The sequence below is a fragment of the Tyto alba genome, unplaced genomic scaffold (genome assembly GCF_018691265.1).
Source record: "Tyto alba isolate M040663 unplaced genomic scaffold, T.alba_DEE_v4.0 Super-Scaffold_39, whole genome shotgun sequence".
Taxonomy (NCBI): domain Eukaryota; kingdom Metazoa; phylum Chordata; class Aves; order Strigiformes; family Tytonidae; genus Tyto; species Tyto alba.
This window is the reverse complement of record NW_024881314.1, coordinates 8,256,990-8,275,150: the sequence shown is the minus strand read 5'-3', so window position 1 is coordinate 8,275,150 and position 18,161 is coordinate 8,256,990. Positions and strand designations below refer to the sequence as shown.

Sequence of the window (18,161 nt, the reverse complement as noted above, 5' to 3'; positions counted from 1 at the left end):
CACTTGTTTTATCTCCTGCTGCTGTTAGTGGTAAAACCTGAATGCCACAACCTGGTCTGACTTGCTGTGTCTCATGGTCAGCAAACAGCGTTTAAACTGTCAGATGGCCCTTGGTCCTTGTTTAGGACTTGTTCATCTTTGGACAAAATGTGATGGTGCCATTTCTGCAAGTGTTGAGCCTCTTCTTCCAAGTATAAGTGATTTCAGTGTCAAGTAGTGACACCTGTGATCTGCACCATTCTTGCAGAGTACTGAAATGAGTGCTCTTGATGACCTCTTAAAACAGCCACCTGGTGAAAGCCACTGGCAGATGGGGCTACAGGTTACAAAATCTCAAAGGCAGATGTTTCCCCAGGAATCTTCTGGAAGTAACTGCTCCAGTACAAGCAAATAAGGCAGGAGCAGGACTGGCTTTGTCCTGTACCCAGCTTTGGCAAGTGTGAGCTTTTTTTTTTTTAACCTGAATAATTCCAATTGGCACTGCTGGTAAACGGTAAGTGCGCTACGCTGCAGAGGCTGCTGCGGTTGGCTTTGATAAATCTTGCCTCTTCGGAGCAACAGTCACTAATTGAAGTTCAATTAATTACTAAACTGCCCCAGATGGGCTGCAGGGTGGGGTGTTCACAGCTTCTCCTGGGCTTTCCTGCACCAGGCTGAATCTCCTCTGGCTGAGTGGGGAGGGGGGGCCCCCCACGTCCTCCTTGAACTTTCTGGGTGGCCCGGAAGGAGGGCTGTGATTACCCTTCATCAATTAAACACCGAGACAGAGCTTTAAGGCTTAGTAAGGCTGATTATTAGTGCCAAAGCCAGCCTGCTGTCTTTGAACGTATGTCTAGGGGGGGCGGTAGCAAAACCCCCGTCCCCCGGCTGTCCTCAGGTGCCCGGAGCCTCACGGGGCCAGGGGACCCCGCTGGGACGGGGGTGCAGGGTGTCCGGGGAGGGGTGTCGCAGCCATCGGGCACCTCGTACCGCCCGAGCTTTTCCCGCAAAGTCCGGCGGGGGGCGGGGGGGGAGCAGAGCCGCTGGGCCCCCGCTGCCGGGGGCTGTAGTTCGCGGCCTTCCCCGGAGCCCGCCGGGGACTACATTTCCCATCGCCCCGCGCAGGGAAGGGAAAGGCCGGGCCGGGCCTTCCCAGGCCAGGCCGGGCCTTCCCGGGCCGGGCCGGGCCTTCCCGGGCCGGGGGAGCCGCGGCCTCCTCGGGGGAGTCTCCCCCGCGGCTACAGGGACGGGACGCTGTGAGTACGGGGCCCGGGGTGCTGCGGGCGGGGGGCCCGGGGTGCTGGGGGTCGGGAGGGCAGCGGGTGCCGTGGCAGCCGGATGCAGAGAGGCGGGGGTGGAGAGCGGGGGAGCCTTTCATCCTGCTTACACCGCGAGAGGTGCGTGCACCCCTCACCTCCAGCACCGATTTTTTATTTTTTTTTTTTTTTTTGTGGGGGGGGTGGGCCGCAGCAGCCGCCGTCTCGCTTGTTTGAGATCCCCTGGGTGCTCCAGACCCCAAGAGATGAGGTTTCCTTCCCCCTAGCCCCCCCTGGGGTGTTTGCCGGGCTTTGGGCAGAGCAGGAGCCACCCCGTGGGGTCAGCATGCGCGTGGGGCAAGGCAGGTGGTGCTTGCTCCCTCTTGGGCTATTTTGCAAAGCGATTCCTTGCTGTTGGTGTGATGTTCCCCGTGTCAAACTGCTGCAGGAGTGCAAGACTGTTTGGGGGAACGGGGAGTTGTTTTTAAGATTCAGATTGAGCCTTATTTAGAGTTGCTTGGAGTGGTCCAAGGGGCATGGAGACAGCCTGGCAGGCTGCAGAGGGGCCCTGAACAGGAGAGAGAAATCTCTTTAAGAGAGGTGCTGCTGGCCATAACAGCAAATCAAGAAATCTTCCTCTCCCTGCAGGTAGGAGGTTGGTGTGGATGTGATTGATGGTGTTAAAACACCCTGCAACGTGGAGGTGAGAAGAATCTGTAAACACCCTTGCCAGAGCAGGGGAAGGCTGGGACTCTGCGATGGTGAGTGTGATACGGTACTAAGGCAGGCTTGGGAAATCTGAATTTCATTCTCACGCACCTCTGTTTGGAGGCAGAAGTGATCCCGAGGGCTGGAGGCTTCTGCCCAGCAGGCAGTCAAGAAGGGCTGGGCTCACTGCTCTCTAAAGTTGTAAATATCTCTGTGGTTCCCCTGCATTTCACGTGGCACTTCCCAAACAGCGTGGGCAGGAGGAGGGCTTCGTTGTTGCTTATGGGATGCTTTGGAGAAACCTACCTCTGGCTTTAACGTGACTTGAGAAGGTCCAGACCTGCTTAATTTTCTAATGAGGGAATTTTTCTTTCTCCATAGGCTACAAAACCCAAGAAAAGTATAAGAGGTACGTACACTTGCATGCATTCCTTTCACTGTTTATAGGCGCTCTGATCTGCTGGGAGCACATGGGAGAGAGGATGGGGGACAGTGGGATGAGGTGGCAGTCCTGGCTACTGAAATGTTTCATGGTCCTTGTCTGGAAGATGCAGTTGAGTGCATCGTATCATTCCTGAAACAGAGATATTCACCTGCCTCTCACACTGAGTGGATTTGCTTACTGGAGTCCTATATTCCTTTCCTGTGGGCTTTCCCAAATCCAGGGGAGAATAGATGCGTTTATGTCAGTTCTTCCCTTTATTTAATCCCTAACTGCTTGTTTGGAGGCCTCTTGCAGCCCCTGATACTGAAGCAGGGCTTTTGGGGTTGCCCAGGGACTCTGAGGTACTGTGGGGTGAGAGCTCACAGATTAAGTGCTGCTTGTGGCCAGTGACTAACTGAATAGGAAGCAGCTGGCCCACTTGATAAAGAGATCCCATTTCTGGCTAAGTGAAGCAAAAATTTTTATCCATAAAATACTGCATCAAGTCCTGTCAGTTCTCTCTAGACTGGTGAGGAAGGCTTTACACTGGTGATGCTGAGCCTTTATTCTTGGGGTATTTCAAAAGAGCGAGCCATATTGAAATTGTGTGCTTTTCTACACCTGCTTGGTGGTCTCACCTGCCTCAACACCTTTAATTTGTCTCATTTCAGACTCCATTGATGATGTGCTTGGTGACCTCCTGGGATACGATGGTAAAATGAACATTCTTTGGAGCTGAAAGAGCAGCATGCTTATACTCTTACTTCCTTCTTGGGAGCAAGAGGTGCTAGTGCAGCAGCCATTGACCTGTGAGGGTGGATGAAGCAGAGAGCAGTATGGAGAGCAGGGTTTCCCAGAGTCAGAGGCCATTGAATAGGCTGGACATCAGCTTGGGGAGGTGAAGTGAAGTTCATCTCTGATTAAAAGCCTCTGTGGCTCATGGGGAGACAGTAAATCCCCCCTTGGAGTGCCTAGGTCAGGAATATGCCTGTGTCCATCATCCTAATGTCTCCCTGTCATGTTTCCAGATGAAAGCCCTGTTAAATCTGCCAGAACTTCCAAGCTGGCCGGGGGCAGCGTTGGGAAAGCCCGGGGCACCAGCTCACAGGCCAGCAAGAAGTGAGTGCCTTTCAGACACAACCTCTCCCTCTTGGAGATCTATCTGTGCTCCCCAAGTCCTTCTGAGCTGCCCCATCCTTGGCTTCTCCACCTCACTCCTTGACCTGATAGCAATTGCCTGGGAAGGCGAGTTACCTGTGATGCCTTTGGGAACTGGGAGCCCAGAGCCTGAAGCTTTCCAGCAAGAGTTGGGTGCCCCCAGCCCAGCACATCTTCTGTAAATCTCCCTTATAACAGTTGCTTGCTTAAATATAGCAGCCCTAACACTACCATCTTTTATCCTGGTGCTATTTTAGCCTCATTTTCTGTTGTGTGATGTGGCTGCTGCAGCGTGCCCATGTGGTTGCCTCCACCTCCCACCACTTGGCTTCGGCTGTCCCCAGGGCACCCTTGCTGAGCTCACATGTGGTGCTGCTAACCCTTGTGTCACAGGTCCTTTCTAGAGGATGATTTCTTCAGTAAACTCCATGCAGAGGACATTGAAGCTGCAGAGGTGAGCCTGAATTTGGGGCGAGGGCTTGGGTATCCTGAGGGCTGAGACTGAGCCAGGCCAGGCTCACCCCTGCTGTCACCCCATTCAAGTCAGCAGTGGGGTATCAGGGATGAACGATGAAGTCTGGCTGCAGAGGTGACCCCTCTCTGGCATGGCTGTGGGGTGGGGAAGGTGGGACAGGGAAGTGGGTGGATGGTAGGAGAAGGTTTCTGGGTGCCCTGGATGAGATGGAGCAAAGCCAGGGGGCCACGTTGTACTGCAGCCCAGCCTTGCTGGGTCCGCTTCGGATGAAGTGTCATAGGATCGACCCTTATGCAAAACAATGGCCTTGGTGTTCCTGATGCTTCTCCCAGAGGTAGCAGGATCTCAGCAAAGGAAGCAAGGCACAGGGCACAGTGAGGGGGACACCAGGAGGAGTCGGGCGTGTATTTTTCCATTCCAAAAATTTAGGAAGAAAAGGGGCTGGAGTGTGGAAGCGAGGGGTCAGGAGTTTCCAAAGTCTGCTTGTCTCTGATCTCTGCTCTCCTTGGCATGCAGGGATCCAGTGCCTCTGACACAGACCCACAAGCTCTGCTGCAGACCCTGAAGGTAAGTTCATAAATACCCTTCATCCCAGCCCCACAAGTGCTGCAGCCACAGCCTCCAGCACCAGCCTACAAAGGGAGAAGCAGCGTGGAGGCATGAGCAGCACTCATCCTGCTCTTGTCCTCGTCCTCTTGCTTTCTAGGATATGGATGACATGGAAGCTGATCTCCTGGGAATATCAAAACCCAGTTCTGGGCCAGGAAAGACAACCATGAACGGTCCTGGGAAATGTGACTCCTCGGGAGGAACAGTAAAAGCTGCAGGGAAGCTGCCAGCTCCTGAGAAAGGTAAAAAAGGAGAGTGTGCTCTTCTTTTCACAGCCTGGTTCCAAATGAGCAGGGGCATTTTCTTCCACGATAGCTACAACAGCCACGCTGCCACCTCCCACCAAACACAGTTTGGCCGTTCCCTGGTGCAGGTTAAAGACCAGTGATCTGCCTGGTCTGGGTGGAAGGAGGGCCAGAGGGATGTATTTAAAATATGCCAGTCCCCAAACTGTCCTGCTCTTCCCCAGACCCTTTTCTCCTTCTCTGCTTGCAAGGAGGCCCCTCCAGAGAGATTCCCGCTCCACAGGGCTGGGAGGGGATGGTGGGTCACAGCATGTGCTTTTAGGGAACTGCCACCAGAAAAGTGACCTTCAGCCAGGGTGGGAAAGGGACATCTCTGCAGTACCTTGTCTCTGAGAGCTGTGGGCTCTTTCTAGGAGAGTCTGTACCTGCGATGGAAAAGAAGCCACTCTCATCATCCCCTGCTTCCCGACAGTACAAGAAATTTAACTTTGAAGGTAGGATGTCGCTTCACTTCAGCACATAGATGCACAGGGGCAGCTGAGGACTTTGTCCTTGCTCTTTGCCTGTAGCTTGCCTCTTCTGTTATTCAAAGGCTTGGCTGGTTAATGAGAAACAGAGTCCTTTACCCCTACAATGGCAGTGCAAATCTAATGCCTTAGAGGTGACCAAAGGGAAAAAAAATGACTGCTTAGTGTTTGAGGACCTCCCCTGGATGGGGCTGGGAAATGGATGGTTCCTGAGTGTATTTGCTTTTTCACCTGTGCTTTGGTTTTTAATGACTGTTTGTAGCAGTTGGAGACCCTTGTATTGGGGAGGAGGGGATTCTGTCCACCTTCCAAACAAGGAGGCTGGTTTCCTGGCACAGCTGAGATCTGGTTGTCAGAGCCTGTGCTTTAATCAAGATCAGCATCTGTTAAAATCATTAATTGTTTTTAGGTGATTTAGGTGGGCTTTCTTCTCTCCCTTTTCATTGCTAAACAGTGGTCAAGTGTTAAAGCATCCAAATTTGGGGTTATTTTCTTCTAGGTAGAAAGTAAATATGGAAAAAATTAACAGAAATGTGGCTACTGAGTGTTTGAAGTTCAGGGAGACTCAAGGGTATCCCAGGTCTGTACAGAATCTGTGTTCGTGGCTTTGGGTACATATGATCTCCTGTCCCCATGTGCATATGGTGGGGAGTAGTGTTTGGCTTAGCACAGAACTGTTCTAAATAATGTTGGTTTTGTTGTTTTGTTTTGGTTTGTTTTTTTATTATTCTCCTTTTCTGCCCCCATGGGATAATTCCCACATTTAGATGATCCTTTGTCAGGGCTTTTGTCTGATGAAGAGCGGAATGCTCCCAAGAAGCAAGCTCCAACAGGCACTAAAAGCAGCTCTGAGAAAAAAACAGAACAGAGCAAAGAGAAAGGTAAGCAGGGTTGCTTGATGTATCCTCTTTGTATTAAATGAATTGGCAGCTTGGAATAGTTTGTGTGATGCCCAAACATTAAATTGAAAGCCACCTAGTCACATCTTTTATTAAACAATATGGTCATTTATAGACCAACTTGGTAACGGGGTTAATTGTGACACAGCTTACCAAGTGCTTAATATTTTCAGTGTGCTACAGGTTACAGAACTGACCTTTAATTTCTGGGAATGGAGTCTCAGATCTTACCTTTGAGCTCATCCAGCCTGTTCTCTACCTTGCCAAATGAGAAGAAGTTTTCTGGGTCAGAATTTGGATGGCTGAGAGCATCACTGGTCCATGCCAAACCACAGTTGGGGCACCTCTGGGTGGGATCCAGCTGCACTGTGACTGAGTTACAGGCACTAATCTGTCTTGTTGCTGCAGCAGGGACACTAATGGATCTGATAGTCCCCTAAAATCTCCTTTCACCCTGATAAATCCACTCTGGATGCAGGTAGCAGATGGTGGGTTAGGGCAAGAACTGAGGTGCATTGGTGGAACAGGGACTTTGGGTGAAGGTGGGCAGCAATTATCTGATTGGAAACTTGCAAAGCTAAAAAAGCTCCTGGTGTTTGCCAGAGCTGGAAACCCCAGTGTTAGTGACACCCAGCAATGACATCCAGTCACTGGATGCACGGCCACAGCCCAGGCAGTAGCAGTGTGTTGCCACTTTGCCACTTGCTGTGAGATTTGGTCACTGAAAAGAATTATTTTAAAATGACTTTGTAAATGGTCCTGAGAGATAAGAGCAAGCAGGGCTGCTTTGGTGTCTTGTTTAAAAAAAAAAAAAAAAAAAAAAATGCCCTGATCAAACTTCCTACCATGTGTGATCCCACTCACAGAGCCACCCCCACCCCAGACGCCCCTGCATGTGGTGGCCCCAGTCCGGAGGAGGGAAGAGCTCACGTTTGAAGATGATGGTGACGACCTGATGGATGCACTGGGATTTGGCAATGGCCCGAAAGGAGATGAGAAGCAGGGAAAGAAGGCAGAAGAGTAAGGGCAGTGAAGAGGCAGTGGGAGTAAAGGGGAGGATGGCTTGTGCATTGAGGTGGTGTCACCACGCTGGGTGGGGAATGCTGGAGGTTCTGCCTGTGGGTCCAAAAAAGGGGCAAGAGCAGCCTGGCAGGGCTGTGTGATGAGGAACAGTCCTGCCTCTTGGAAAAACCCATCTGTGGCTGTGTCCCCAACAGAGAGGAGCTCCGGCCAGCCCGCTCCAAGCTAGACGAGTTGCTGGGACGAGGCTCTGTGGCCAAAATCCTGGAACAGCCAAGTGTGGGAGAGTGTAAGGAGTTCAAACTGGACAAGAAGTACCAAAAGCAACCGGGTGAGCACAAGCTGGGAGGCTGGGAAGGTCTGTGGAGGTGGCAGTGTTGGCTTGGGAGAGCAAGATTGATTTCGAATGCCCTGGCAGGGGAAATACCCTTTCTGTGGTGGTGAGCACGGTTGCTAATGGGCTCTCCGTGTCAGGGGGGGAAGGTGGCTAATGCAGAAGTGTTGTATTCTGCTCTTGAGGCAGCCTGGGAGCATTTCCACAGTAGCTGTAACCCAGTTGCCTTTGGACGTGGGCTGATTCCCAGCAAAAGCTTTTCCGAGGCACACTGCAGGTTTCTGGGGAAGACACTTCCAGCTGTGTTTTCCCAGAGGCAGCAATCCTGGTGGGAATTGCAGGGGAGAAGGAGGGCTGGTGTCTTTGCAGCCAGCTGCTCCTCTGGGCGCTGACTCAAGGCTGCTTGTCTGAACAGAGAAGGAAGAGGGTTGGGACAAGGAAGATTTTGTCTTTGGAGCCTATCAGCCCACAGTGGCCTCCACGCTTGAGGGCCGGCCATCGAGGAGGCAGTCTGTGAGGTATTATACTCTGTGTGTGTCTGTAGCTCCAGCCACCGGCCACACTGCCCCTGCAGCAGAGCAGACAGGGTCCCCAGGGTCCCCTCACAGGCAGGTATGTGACTGCTTTTCCTTGCAGCAGGTTTTCAGCTGAGAACAGCAGTGAACTGAAACCAGAGCCCCGCTCCAAACCTCCTCCTCCAGCCAACCGGAGCCCTGTGCGGGGCAGCAGGGCTGGAGGCGACTGGTTGGGCTTGAAAGATGAGGATTTTATGGACTCGGAGCCACCGTCTCCAGTGAAGGCCAGTCCTGCACTGAGCTACCCCAGCCCTGCTGCAGCTGGGCGGCCCAGCCCCACCAGCCAGCTCCCAAATGCAGAGGAGGCAGCACCTAAACCCGACCCACTGGAGGAGGAGAACTGGCTGAGCGCTGCCTTGTCTCGCAAAAAAGCACAGGCAAAGGCCCAGGAGAAAAATACCAAGCCCTCGGAGGCCCCAGGTGAAGGACTGGATCCTCACTCTCCTGTCAGGTAAAGGCATGGTTGGTGGCCGCAGCACTCCCGTCTGCTCCACATGTAGCTGCTCCAGCAGAACCTCTCAGAAACCCTCAGCTCAAATTTAAGAAATTAATTTTAAGTGCTGTCTTGTCTCAGGTTGGGGTAATAACGTGGGGCTTTCTCCCACTACCCAGTCCGCAGCCCCATCGCACCTCTGGGCTCTCCTTCCAGTTGTAGCCAAGATTCCACACACTACCCCGGGTCCTGCAGCGCTGTCGTGGATCAGCACAACCCCACGAGCTCCCACCCTGTGCTCTTCATTCCTGCCTTCATTCCCATTTTTTCCTCCTAGTTCCAGGCAAACCACCGCCTCCAGTTGAGTTTACACAGACACATGTTCAGACTTTTGCCATTGAATTGGACTCAGAAGTGAATTGCAGACAAACAGCCCTGTGGCGTGGGCAGGGGTGTGTTAGCTGGTGCTGCTGCTGCCCAGGGGAAGGTGGTGGGTACAGCAAGGAGGAACACTGGTGATGGAGGTTTTGAGGTGTCTTTGCTCCCTCTGCAGCCAAAAGGCTGAATCCTGCCGCAGCTGAATGGGATAGAGGTTTTCACCTGCGAGGCAGGAACTGGTGTTGGGGGAAAGGGTCTTGTCTTTCATCACCTCCTCGGCTCTTCCACATAAGATGCTTTTTGCTCGCAGCCAGCCAGCAGTCCCCACAGGAGCACCACAGCAGGCAGCTGCCCCGCAGGACAAGGCAGCGAGCGCAGACGGCTCTGGGTAAGGCCACCTTCACCTTTCAGGCATCCTTCACAGGAGAGATGTCCTGCAGAAAGCAGCTGAGTGGGTGAGATGGAGGAAGAAGGAGGGCTGATAGCCAGCAGTGGTCACATTGGTCTGGGACCTTTGTAACTGGGAGGGCAGGCAGCTCTGAAGGATAGTCAGGCTCTTGCTTATCTGGTCACAGTGGGACAGCAAAACTTTAAACTTAAAGAAATGCCAAGCAGGATAATGTCTGTGCGCCTCTCCCTGAGCTGCAACACTGCTGTGCATCACTCGTGTCTCTGTGTCCATGCAGGCAGCTGGTCCCTTGGCTCAGCACCACGAAACAAGCCTCAGCTCACCCGTTGGAGGCTGCGAAGGGGGACCCCTCCAGAGATGCCAGTGCCTTGGGTGCGTTTTGTGTGGTACAATTCGGGCAGCAGTATGCAGAGAGGGTCCCCCCACCCTGCAAAAACAGCAAATAAAAAAAGCAGGAGCCACAGCATCGCCCTTAGCCATGTGAATGCTGCCCAGGCTTTGACCAGCCGTTGTCAGAGCGGTCTGCCAAGCTGCAGGATCCCACCATCCCCATTTCGTGGTGTGGTGGGGACATCGTGCTGGGGTTCACTGAGCTCCACAGTGCTGCTTTTGGGGTTTCAGAGGGCTGCAGGAGACTTGCTCTCTCTGAGCAATGGGTGGGTGTAAGTTCATGCTGTCCCTTCTCTGTCCCCCTTCCCTCCTGCTGCCCCCACACGTGTCCCACTAGTGCTGTGTGCTGGAAGACCCCTCCTGCCTGAGGCTGAGGCTGTGGCTTAGGGGACCCAGCCTCCTCCCTAGTTGATGGAGGAGGAGCCATGCTTTGCCCCCAGAATTACTCTGCAGAGCAGAGTCCCACCATTGTACAGGGGGAGGGGTAGGGGTGTGGGTATGGACAAGCTTGTCTGACCCTCCATCCCCATCACCAGCCACCAGAGTGGAGCAGGACATTCCTCACTCTACCCAGGAGATACAGGCCCTCATCCTTCTGTGAGGGAAAGGTTCCCATTGCCATGTCTGAATCACAGACTTACTCAATTTTCGGTCTCCACAGCCTTGTTCCCAGGAGAGCAGGAGATGCAGGGCCCTGTCCCGCTCACCCAGGTAGGTCTGCTGGGCCTGTGCCCTGAGAGGTGCAGGATCAGGGTGGTGATTGTGAGACCCCCCCTGCCGACTCACCCTCATCCAACTCTGTCCGTGCTCCCTCAACAGAAGGAAGGATGTGCCCCACTTTGCATCTCCGGGAGCCCGTGTTCATGAAGGCCAAGTATTTGGAGAGCCCCTAGATGCCACAAGTTGTATTTACCAGGCCAAAGCTTGTGTGCTATGAATGCTTTGTAAATCATGTGCATTTACAACCCTGCATTGCCTGAGCAGCATTTACATAGTTCCTCAGGCATATATATATTATATTAATTAGACATCAGAGGGTCCAGTTGATAAAAGGACTGTTGCTTTAGCTGTTTTTCCCCAGTATGGTGGTGAAGGTGCTCTGAGATTGTTTCTAGGCAACTGAATGGAAATCAGAGCCTCTCACAGAGAGGGCAGCTCTTGCTTGGTCTTGGAAGCCTCCATTTCTCATCTGTCTGGGCCTCCTCGCCCTGCCCTGGTGGCAGGACACATGCAGTCTCCCAGGAGACTCGTCATCTTATCCTTGAGTCTGTCCCCGGACAAGGAAGAGCCCAGCATGCCTGTGCTTGGGGTAGGGGCTGCTGAGCATCACCAGGGGAGAATGGACCCAGGCCAGCAATGGGGTTGGGCTGGAGATGGGTAGAGGAGGGACTGCAGTAGGCTGGGGACGGATCACCATTCCCAGGCTAGGAGGAGATGTTCTCTCCAGGGCTTCACCTCCCTGAGAGCATCCCTGTGTCTCCGCAGGTTACCACGCCCAGGGCGCATCTCCAGGCCGTGCCCCAGCTGCAGGTGAGGCTTGTGCCTTCCTTTGGGGGCTGATGGCCACACCATAAAGCCACTTGATCCTAAAGGGCCTTGATCTTCTCACCTGTAGGCAGACTCCCCAGCCCTGGGCTTGCTGCGTGAGAGGAGGTTGGGGGCTCCCACTGCCCGGCTCTGCGAGGATGTGACGGGCTGTCAGGCAGCGCTGCTCAGTGCCCAGGCCCGCGTGGCAGAGCTGGAGAGCCAGGTGAGCCCCATCACCTGCTGCATGGGGGACCATGGGTGACTTGGGGGGGAGGAGAAGGGGCCACATCTGTTCCACGTGGCATCAGGGTGACAGGGGAGAGAGGAGAAACCTCCCTATCCAGAGATCCATGTGGCTACCAAGTGCTGTTGTGGGAGCTCTGTCCCCTGGGCAGCACAAAAACCTCGCTGGGTGTGCTGCAGGTCCGGACACTGGAGCTGGAACGGACACAGCACAAACTGTTGCTGGAGAGTCTCCAGCAGCGGCACCAGGAGGACTTGGATCTTCTCGAGAGCGCCCACAGGTACGAGGCTTTCGCCTGTGCTCTGTCAGGTCCCTGCCTACAGCCCTGGGCATCACCCCTGGGGTGGGAACACTGGTGCACTTCCCAAATCCATCCCTGGGGTGGGCCAGCACAGAATCACGTTGATGTGGACCTGGTGGAGGCAGAGAGGAGCCCCACGGGTGAGCCACGGTGGGGATCCACTCTCACCAACACTGTCCCAGGGGTGGTGACAAGGAGAGGAGGGGCCAGTCCCATTGCTAGCACGTCCCCAGCCAGGGCACGGCACCGGGCAGTAGCGGGAGGGTTCAGGGCTCACACTGCAGAGAGCCTGCGTGTTTCCCCACGCACACAGCAACACCAACCTGCTCCTAAATCCCCGTGCACGCTTTGGGTGGAAAGCGCTGGGTATTGCTATGGAAGTAGCACTTCTTCCTGGCTGTGACCTCTCCGGGCAGGAGCCGGGTGAAGGTGGTGGAGGAGACCTATGGGCAGCGGGAGGAGAGGCTGCGGCAGGAGAAGGAGCAGCTGGCAGCTCAGCTCCTTTCGCAGAGCAAGGACGCGGAGCAGGCGCGGGCAGAGCTGCTGGGGCAGCACCAGCAGCACTTGGCTGCGCTGGAGCAGCAAAGCACACTGGAGCTGGAGCGGCTGCGAGAGCTGCAGAGGTGAGTGGCACGAGCAGCACACACATGGGGTTAGGACCCCTGGTCTCAGCAGAGGAATCTGAGAATGGTTTGGGGACACAGGGAAAAGGGAAATCAGGCTCCAGAAGTACTGGGTTGTGGGCAGCTCAGTGGCTTTGGGAATGGGGATTTGCTCTGTAGGTGGACGCAGGGAGATCTGGCTAGAGACATCATTTCAGAGTGAATGCACTGTATTTTGAAATGCTGAACCCAGTGTTTTATCTCCCCCAAACCCCTTTTATTCAGGTCAGTGAGTCACTGATGTCCATGTAGTTTGGGTCAGAGACATCAGTTTTTGGTAGAGAAGCCCCTAATCCCCAGATGTGGTCCATCCCAAATGTGGGTGCCTGTCAGCAGGATGCCCTGTGACAGACCACCATACCGGCTCAGCTCCTGGGACCTGGTTCTCAGCCCCTTGACCCAGCCTTTTCCATAGTGCCCATCACAGGAACACCAGTTTGTAACAGCCTGTGCCGGGCTCCTTCCCCGTGTCCTGCAGGGTGTCTGTCCAGGAGATGCGCAAAGACCACGCAGAGCAGCTCGAGCGGCTGAAGCGGCTGAAAGACCAGGAGATTGATGCGGTGACCAGCGCCACTTCGCACACCAGGTACTGATGGCCAGCATCGTTTCCCCACATCGGTGCTTGGCCACGATGTTCCCTGTCCTACGGGGAATCAGCATCCAACCAGGGCAGTAGAGGCCATCCCCTCTCCTATCCCCTGCCCCCAGAGCTGTTTGATAGCCATCAGTACTCCCTGAAGCAGCAGCTACATCTTCCTACCGCTCTGCTATGCCCCGGAGAGGTTCGGGCTGGGGCTGCCCGGCCTTTGGCTCACCACACATCCCCCTCTCCATCGTGGTGAGATGAAGTGTCCCCCCACAGGGGTGACCCTCCCCTCGATCCTCTCCGCAGGACTCTGAATGGCGTCATCGAGCAGATGGAGAAGTTCTCCAGTGACCTGCACGACCTCTCGCACAAGGTGGAGGCCACACACCACACTACCTCCCAGGAGCTGGCCATGGAGGCACGGCAGCGGGACAAGCAGCTCAAGGGTACGTCTGCCATTCCTTTGTGCTGCAACCTCTGCAGGGTCCCCGCCGGGGCTGGGGGCACCCAGAAAACAGGGAGAAGTTTCCTTGAGTCATCCAGAGGCTGGGAGCCAAGTCTGGCAGAGCCTTGTCTGCCTTTGCCACTGGATATCTCAGGGTCTTCTCTTCACAAAACATCATCCTGGGGATGTGCAGAAAGTGATGAGCACAAACGCATGCAGTTTTTCTGTGAAAATGTGGACAGAGCGGGGCTTCCCTCTTCATGCTGCTCACAGCCCTCCTGCTGTCTCTCCCCAGTGCTCCAGGACAGCCTGTTGCAGCAGCAGCGGGACATGGAGGAGGAGCGGAGTCGACTCCAGGAGGTGATCAGTAAAATGGAGGCTAGGCTGAATGAGCAGACTCGGCTGCTGGAGCAGGTGAGCCCACACTGTGTCCTCTGCTCGGGTCAGCCCTCCTGCCTGGGTGTGGGGCATAAGTCTTGCCCACTGGAGGTCCCTGGCCTGGAGTCTGTGCATGGCATCTGTGTCTCCTCTGTGTCTGAACCCAGGAGCGGTGGAGGGTGACAGCAGAGCACTCCAAAGTGGAATCACTGCAGCACTCGCTGGAGGAGCAGCGGCGAGTCATGACTCAGAAGCTCTCCATAGAGCGAGCAGAGATGGAGAGGGCAAAGGTGAGGTGGAGCAAACATCTCCAGGTGCTTTTCACATGTCCTGTGAGTCTGACCGGGGCTGCATTGTGGTGAGTAGTGGAGGAAAAAGCTGGGTGCTGGGCTACATCACCCTTCCTCTGCCTCCTCAATCCCACACCCAGTTGCACTGTAAGTCACGATCAGACCAGCCCTCTGGCTCATGATTGCAAGAGGCTTCTGTGTGTGTGCATGATGCACGCTGGTGTGTGCATGGAGCCAGAGCTTTCCACTCTGGATTCACACCAGGTGCCATGGGCTTGAATCAGCCTCTAGATGTTGTGTGGGGTTAAAGGAGAAAAACCCTATGGCAAATGGGACTTGGTGCTTTCTCTCTCCCTCTCTGGCGATGCTTCTCAGAGTGCTTTGCTGGAGGAGCAGAAGTCGGTGATGCAGAAGTGCGCGGAGGAGCGACGGAAGCTGGCGGCCGAGTGGGCTGAATTTCACACCCAGCAGCAGCTGAGCAAGGAGCGGATGGAGCGTGACATGGACCGAGCCCTGCAGAGAGACTCCCAGAGAGAGGGCACCATCATGAGCCTGGCCAAGGTACCGCAGCAGAGCCCCTTCCCGTGGCCTCCAGCACCGCCTTGGCAGGCTCACGGGTGGGTCCTGCCTACAGGAGAGACATTCAGTGGTTTAAGGCAGAGTCGTCACTCGTGCTGGTGAGAATCAGGCTATTCCAGGAACAGCCTCCACCAGCCTGTTTTAGATGTTGACTGAAGCATAGGTCGCCTCTGTCTCTTCCCTTTTGCCTGCGAGGAGTTTGGGCAGCCAGACCAGGCGCAGTCGCCTCTGTTGTAAGTCTGGTGAGAGGAAAGCCCCATGGTGACTTAAGCAAAACCTCCCTGTGCTATGGGGTTGTGTCCAGAGCCAGTTCTGCTCCCACCTGAGGCTGTCCAGAGGGGATATGTGGCACAGACAGTGCAGCAGAGCTGCATTTTTAAGGGCTACCAGGGTGGAAAATAACCACTCAGGCTGGGTATTTCCACTGCTGACAAACTGCTGTGCCTTGAGCATGTTTTAGGGTGTGCATTGTGGTGAGGGGCTCCATCCTTCTCAGGGTAGGAGTGTGTGTGTGTCTGTACAACCCCAGCTCTGCCAGGCCCTAGTCCCCAAGCGTGAGTGGCTGAGGGTACCACTTAAATACCTGGTGGTGTTGCTCCGCTTCCCAAACTGGCACACACGAGAAGCTCAACAGGTTCAGATATTTCCCATCACTTGGGAAGACATGAGAGAGTGTCCAGGACGGGGCAGGTAATGCATCAGTTTCTCCTGTGCCCATCATAGGAGCAGGCAGAGCTGAAGATCCGGAGCCATGAGCTGAAAGCCAGGGAGGAGCAGCTGGCGAGGGACAGGGAGCTGCTGGACGAGGCCTGGAAAGAGCTGAAGCTGGAGAAAGAGAAGGTGAATGGAGCTGTGCTGCGTGTCCAGCAGCAGGAGGAGGAGATTAAAAGCACGACCAAGGTAAGCAGAGCATCCATGCTGCAGCTCGCAGCTGTACACAGGCTGGCAGCAAAGCTGGGGTTTCACACACACACACACCCCCACACACCCCAAAGTTGTGAATCCTAATCCTGTCCCGGGAGCGGAGTAAGGGGATGCACAAAGGGTCCCTGTCCCCCAGCCTCACCAGCTGCTCTGCCTTGCAGCTCTCATCCCAGAAGTATGAGGAAGGGGAGCGAGCCCTGCGGGAGGCATGTAGAATAGAGTCCGAGCACCAGACCAGGCTGCAGGTCATGCAGCAGCACTTGGAGCAGCTGAAGCAGCAGGAACAGCATCTCCACCAGGCAAATACACCCTCGCCTTCCCTTCTCGGCCTGGGGCTGCCATGCCAGCAGCCTGAACCTTTGCCAACAGCTTCTCTCTCACCCTTTCTCCCGGGGCTGGGACAGGAGCGGCTGAGCATGGCTCACCAGAGGAGACAGCTCGAACAGCTACGCAAGGAGCTGCCCACCAACCCTGTCATGCTGCTGACTGCAGACCAGGACTTGAGCACCCCTATGAAAGGCCTCTCCAGCATGCTGTGTAAGGCTTTCTGCATGCTACTGGTGGGAAGGGACATGCTAGGGGGGCAGCTGCACTTGTATTCTACTTCTAAGGAGGCTTAGGATGTTCCTGGGGGCTGTTTTACTTCCCCTGTGTATAAACTTCAGATGTGAGTTGGCCGCCTCATCCTCTGAAGGAGCTCAGTGAAGCTCTCTGAGCTAGGACAGTGCCAGGAGCAGGTAGAGGGGCCAGAAAGGGAGAGGCAGGTGGGTTAAAGTTTGTGTGCACTGGGAGGTTGGGGAAGACCCTGCTGCAGGGACATACAGACAGCAAAAAAGGGGTGCTGTGTTATCTCTGTTTGCAGTTCCTGTAACAGCAGCACCACCACACAGTCGGGCTCTTGTTCCAGGCTTTCCGCCTCCCATCAGGAGCCCGGGGGATGGCAGAGGAACCCTGGCCATGGCTGGCGCCACCGAGCTCTACGCCAAACTGCTGCTGCTGAAGCACAGAGCCCAGCAGGTGAGGTGGTGGGAGACTGGGGATGGAAGGGGCTTCAAACCAGCTGGGTGGGAGCAGGGCTGGGTGAAGCCTGATTTGAGCCTGATAGCCACAGGGTATGATGTGTCCTGAGATCATTACTGAGCTGAAGGGCTGGGCTGGCTTGTAGAAGCCCTGGGCACCTAGAGGAGTGATACGAGAAGCAAGGACGGGTCATCACAGCTTGTCTCAGGTTCATCGATAACATCCTTGGCTCCATGAGGTTGCCCCTCTCCTCGCCCTGTCCCTGGGTGGGAGAAGACAGCTCTGCTTACTCTCTGGTTTTGTGATGTTCCCATCCTCTCCTGTCAGCCCCTGCTCCCCTGCTGGGTCCTTCCCCAGGCAGGGATGCTCTTTGAGGCTTTGGCTGCGAATCTCAGAGTGTGAGGTTATGGGCTCTGGGGGGAAGTCCATACACCCCAGGGGTACCACAGATGCGTACCTGCCCACTGCGTGAAGGAGGGTTTGGGATACTTCCCTCACTCATGAGCAACACCCTGGACTGTGGCCCTGTTTCTGTGGCACTCTGATACACATCCCGTCCATCCCTCTCTTGACAGGACCACGATTTCTTAGAGGATGAGCAATTTTTCCTGGAGACCCTGAAGAAAGCATCCTACAACACTTCATCTCTGTCAGACTGAGGAGGTGGCATCCCCAAGCGCTACCCAAGGGATGGCTGTGTCCTTCCTAGCAGGAGGCTGCTGTGCCTTCCACAGAGGGGAGGAAAACAAAGAATAAATAGTTCCTCAACTAAGAACTGGGATTATCTTTCTTTAAAAGCCGTCTGGGAGTGTTTGGAGTGTGAAATCCATCCCTACAGGCTCTGAAGCCGCAGTTTGTCTGGCCTCCATCCCTCAGGGCGAGTGCCACTGGCCACCCTGTGGGCACTGCAGGGAGGATGACTTTGGGGTGGGTGCAGTCGGCCATGGACGTGTTGGCATGGCTCTGGGACAGGCAGCTGCCCTCCGCAGGACTGTGGCGTTGGGGGGATCACGGGGCTTTGGCCAAGCAAAGCAGAGCTGCCGTGGCTTTGCACTGGGGCTGTGCTGAGGCTCATCGGCACCCTGAGAATGTTCCACAGCTCACAGGCACCTCTATGTGGCGTTTTGGGTCTTTTTCTGAGGAAACCTGGTGTTTGGGCTTCACCTCCCCTCCCTGCTGCCCCGGGGTGCCAGCGAGGGCCACTCCGCCTCTTCCAGCGGGATATGCCCGGCGACAGAGGAGCAAGGGCGGAGGTGGGGAAGGAGGGCCCGATCCTCTGAGGATGTAGTGACGTTTCTAGCCAGGCGCTGCGCGGGGCAGCCCCGTTGCTATGGCAGCGCGGGGGCTTTCCACGGCACGCCCTGCGCGGCGCGGCTCCCGTCGCTA

At 55.2% G+C, this 18,161-nt stretch overlaps 1 protein-coding gene across 2 annotated transcripts; it reads left to right on the top strand.

Annotated features, from left to right (window-relative positions):
* The first annotated feature begins 930 nt into the window (after nucleotides 1–930).
* On the top strand, nucleotides 931–17,547 carry FBF1 (Fas binding factor 1). Of its 2 annotated transcripts, none has more exons than XM_042802783.1 (31): nucleotides 931–1,235; nucleotides 1,884–1,996; nucleotides 2,325–2,352; nucleotides 3,039–3,080; nucleotides 3,396–3,486; nucleotides 3,919–3,979; nucleotides 4,517–4,567; nucleotides 4,707–4,851; nucleotides 5,268–5,348; nucleotides 6,164–6,262; nucleotides 7,147–7,300; nucleotides 7,498–7,631; nucleotides 8,050–8,152; nucleotides 8,271–8,660; nucleotides 9,331–9,408; nucleotides 9,707–9,801; nucleotides 10,481–10,530; nucleotides 11,305–11,349; nucleotides 11,435–11,569; nucleotides 11,770–11,870; nucleotides 12,308–12,514; nucleotides 13,032–13,139; nucleotides 13,446–13,585; nucleotides 13,880–13,998; nucleotides 14,130–14,252; nucleotides 14,628–14,813; nucleotides 15,555–15,731; nucleotides 15,917–16,054; nucleotides 16,160–16,292; nucleotides 16,618–16,772; nucleotides 17,351–17,547. In XM_042802783.1, the coding sequence occupies exons 2-31, from the start codon at nucleotides 1,994–1,996 to the stop codon at nucleotides 17,432–17,434; spliced, it is 3,456 nt and encodes a 1,151-aa protein (XP_042658717.1). In that variant the 5' UTR covers nucleotides 931–1,235; nucleotides 1,884–1,993; the 3' UTR covers nucleotides 17,435–17,547. The 2 variants fall into 2 exon arrangements, with proteins under 2 accessions (XP_042658717.1, XP_042658716.1); XM_042802782.1 differs by having other exon boundaries at nucleotides 934–1,235; nucleotides 6,149–6,262.
* The last annotated feature ends 614 nt before the right edge of the window (nucleotides 17,548–18,161 follow it).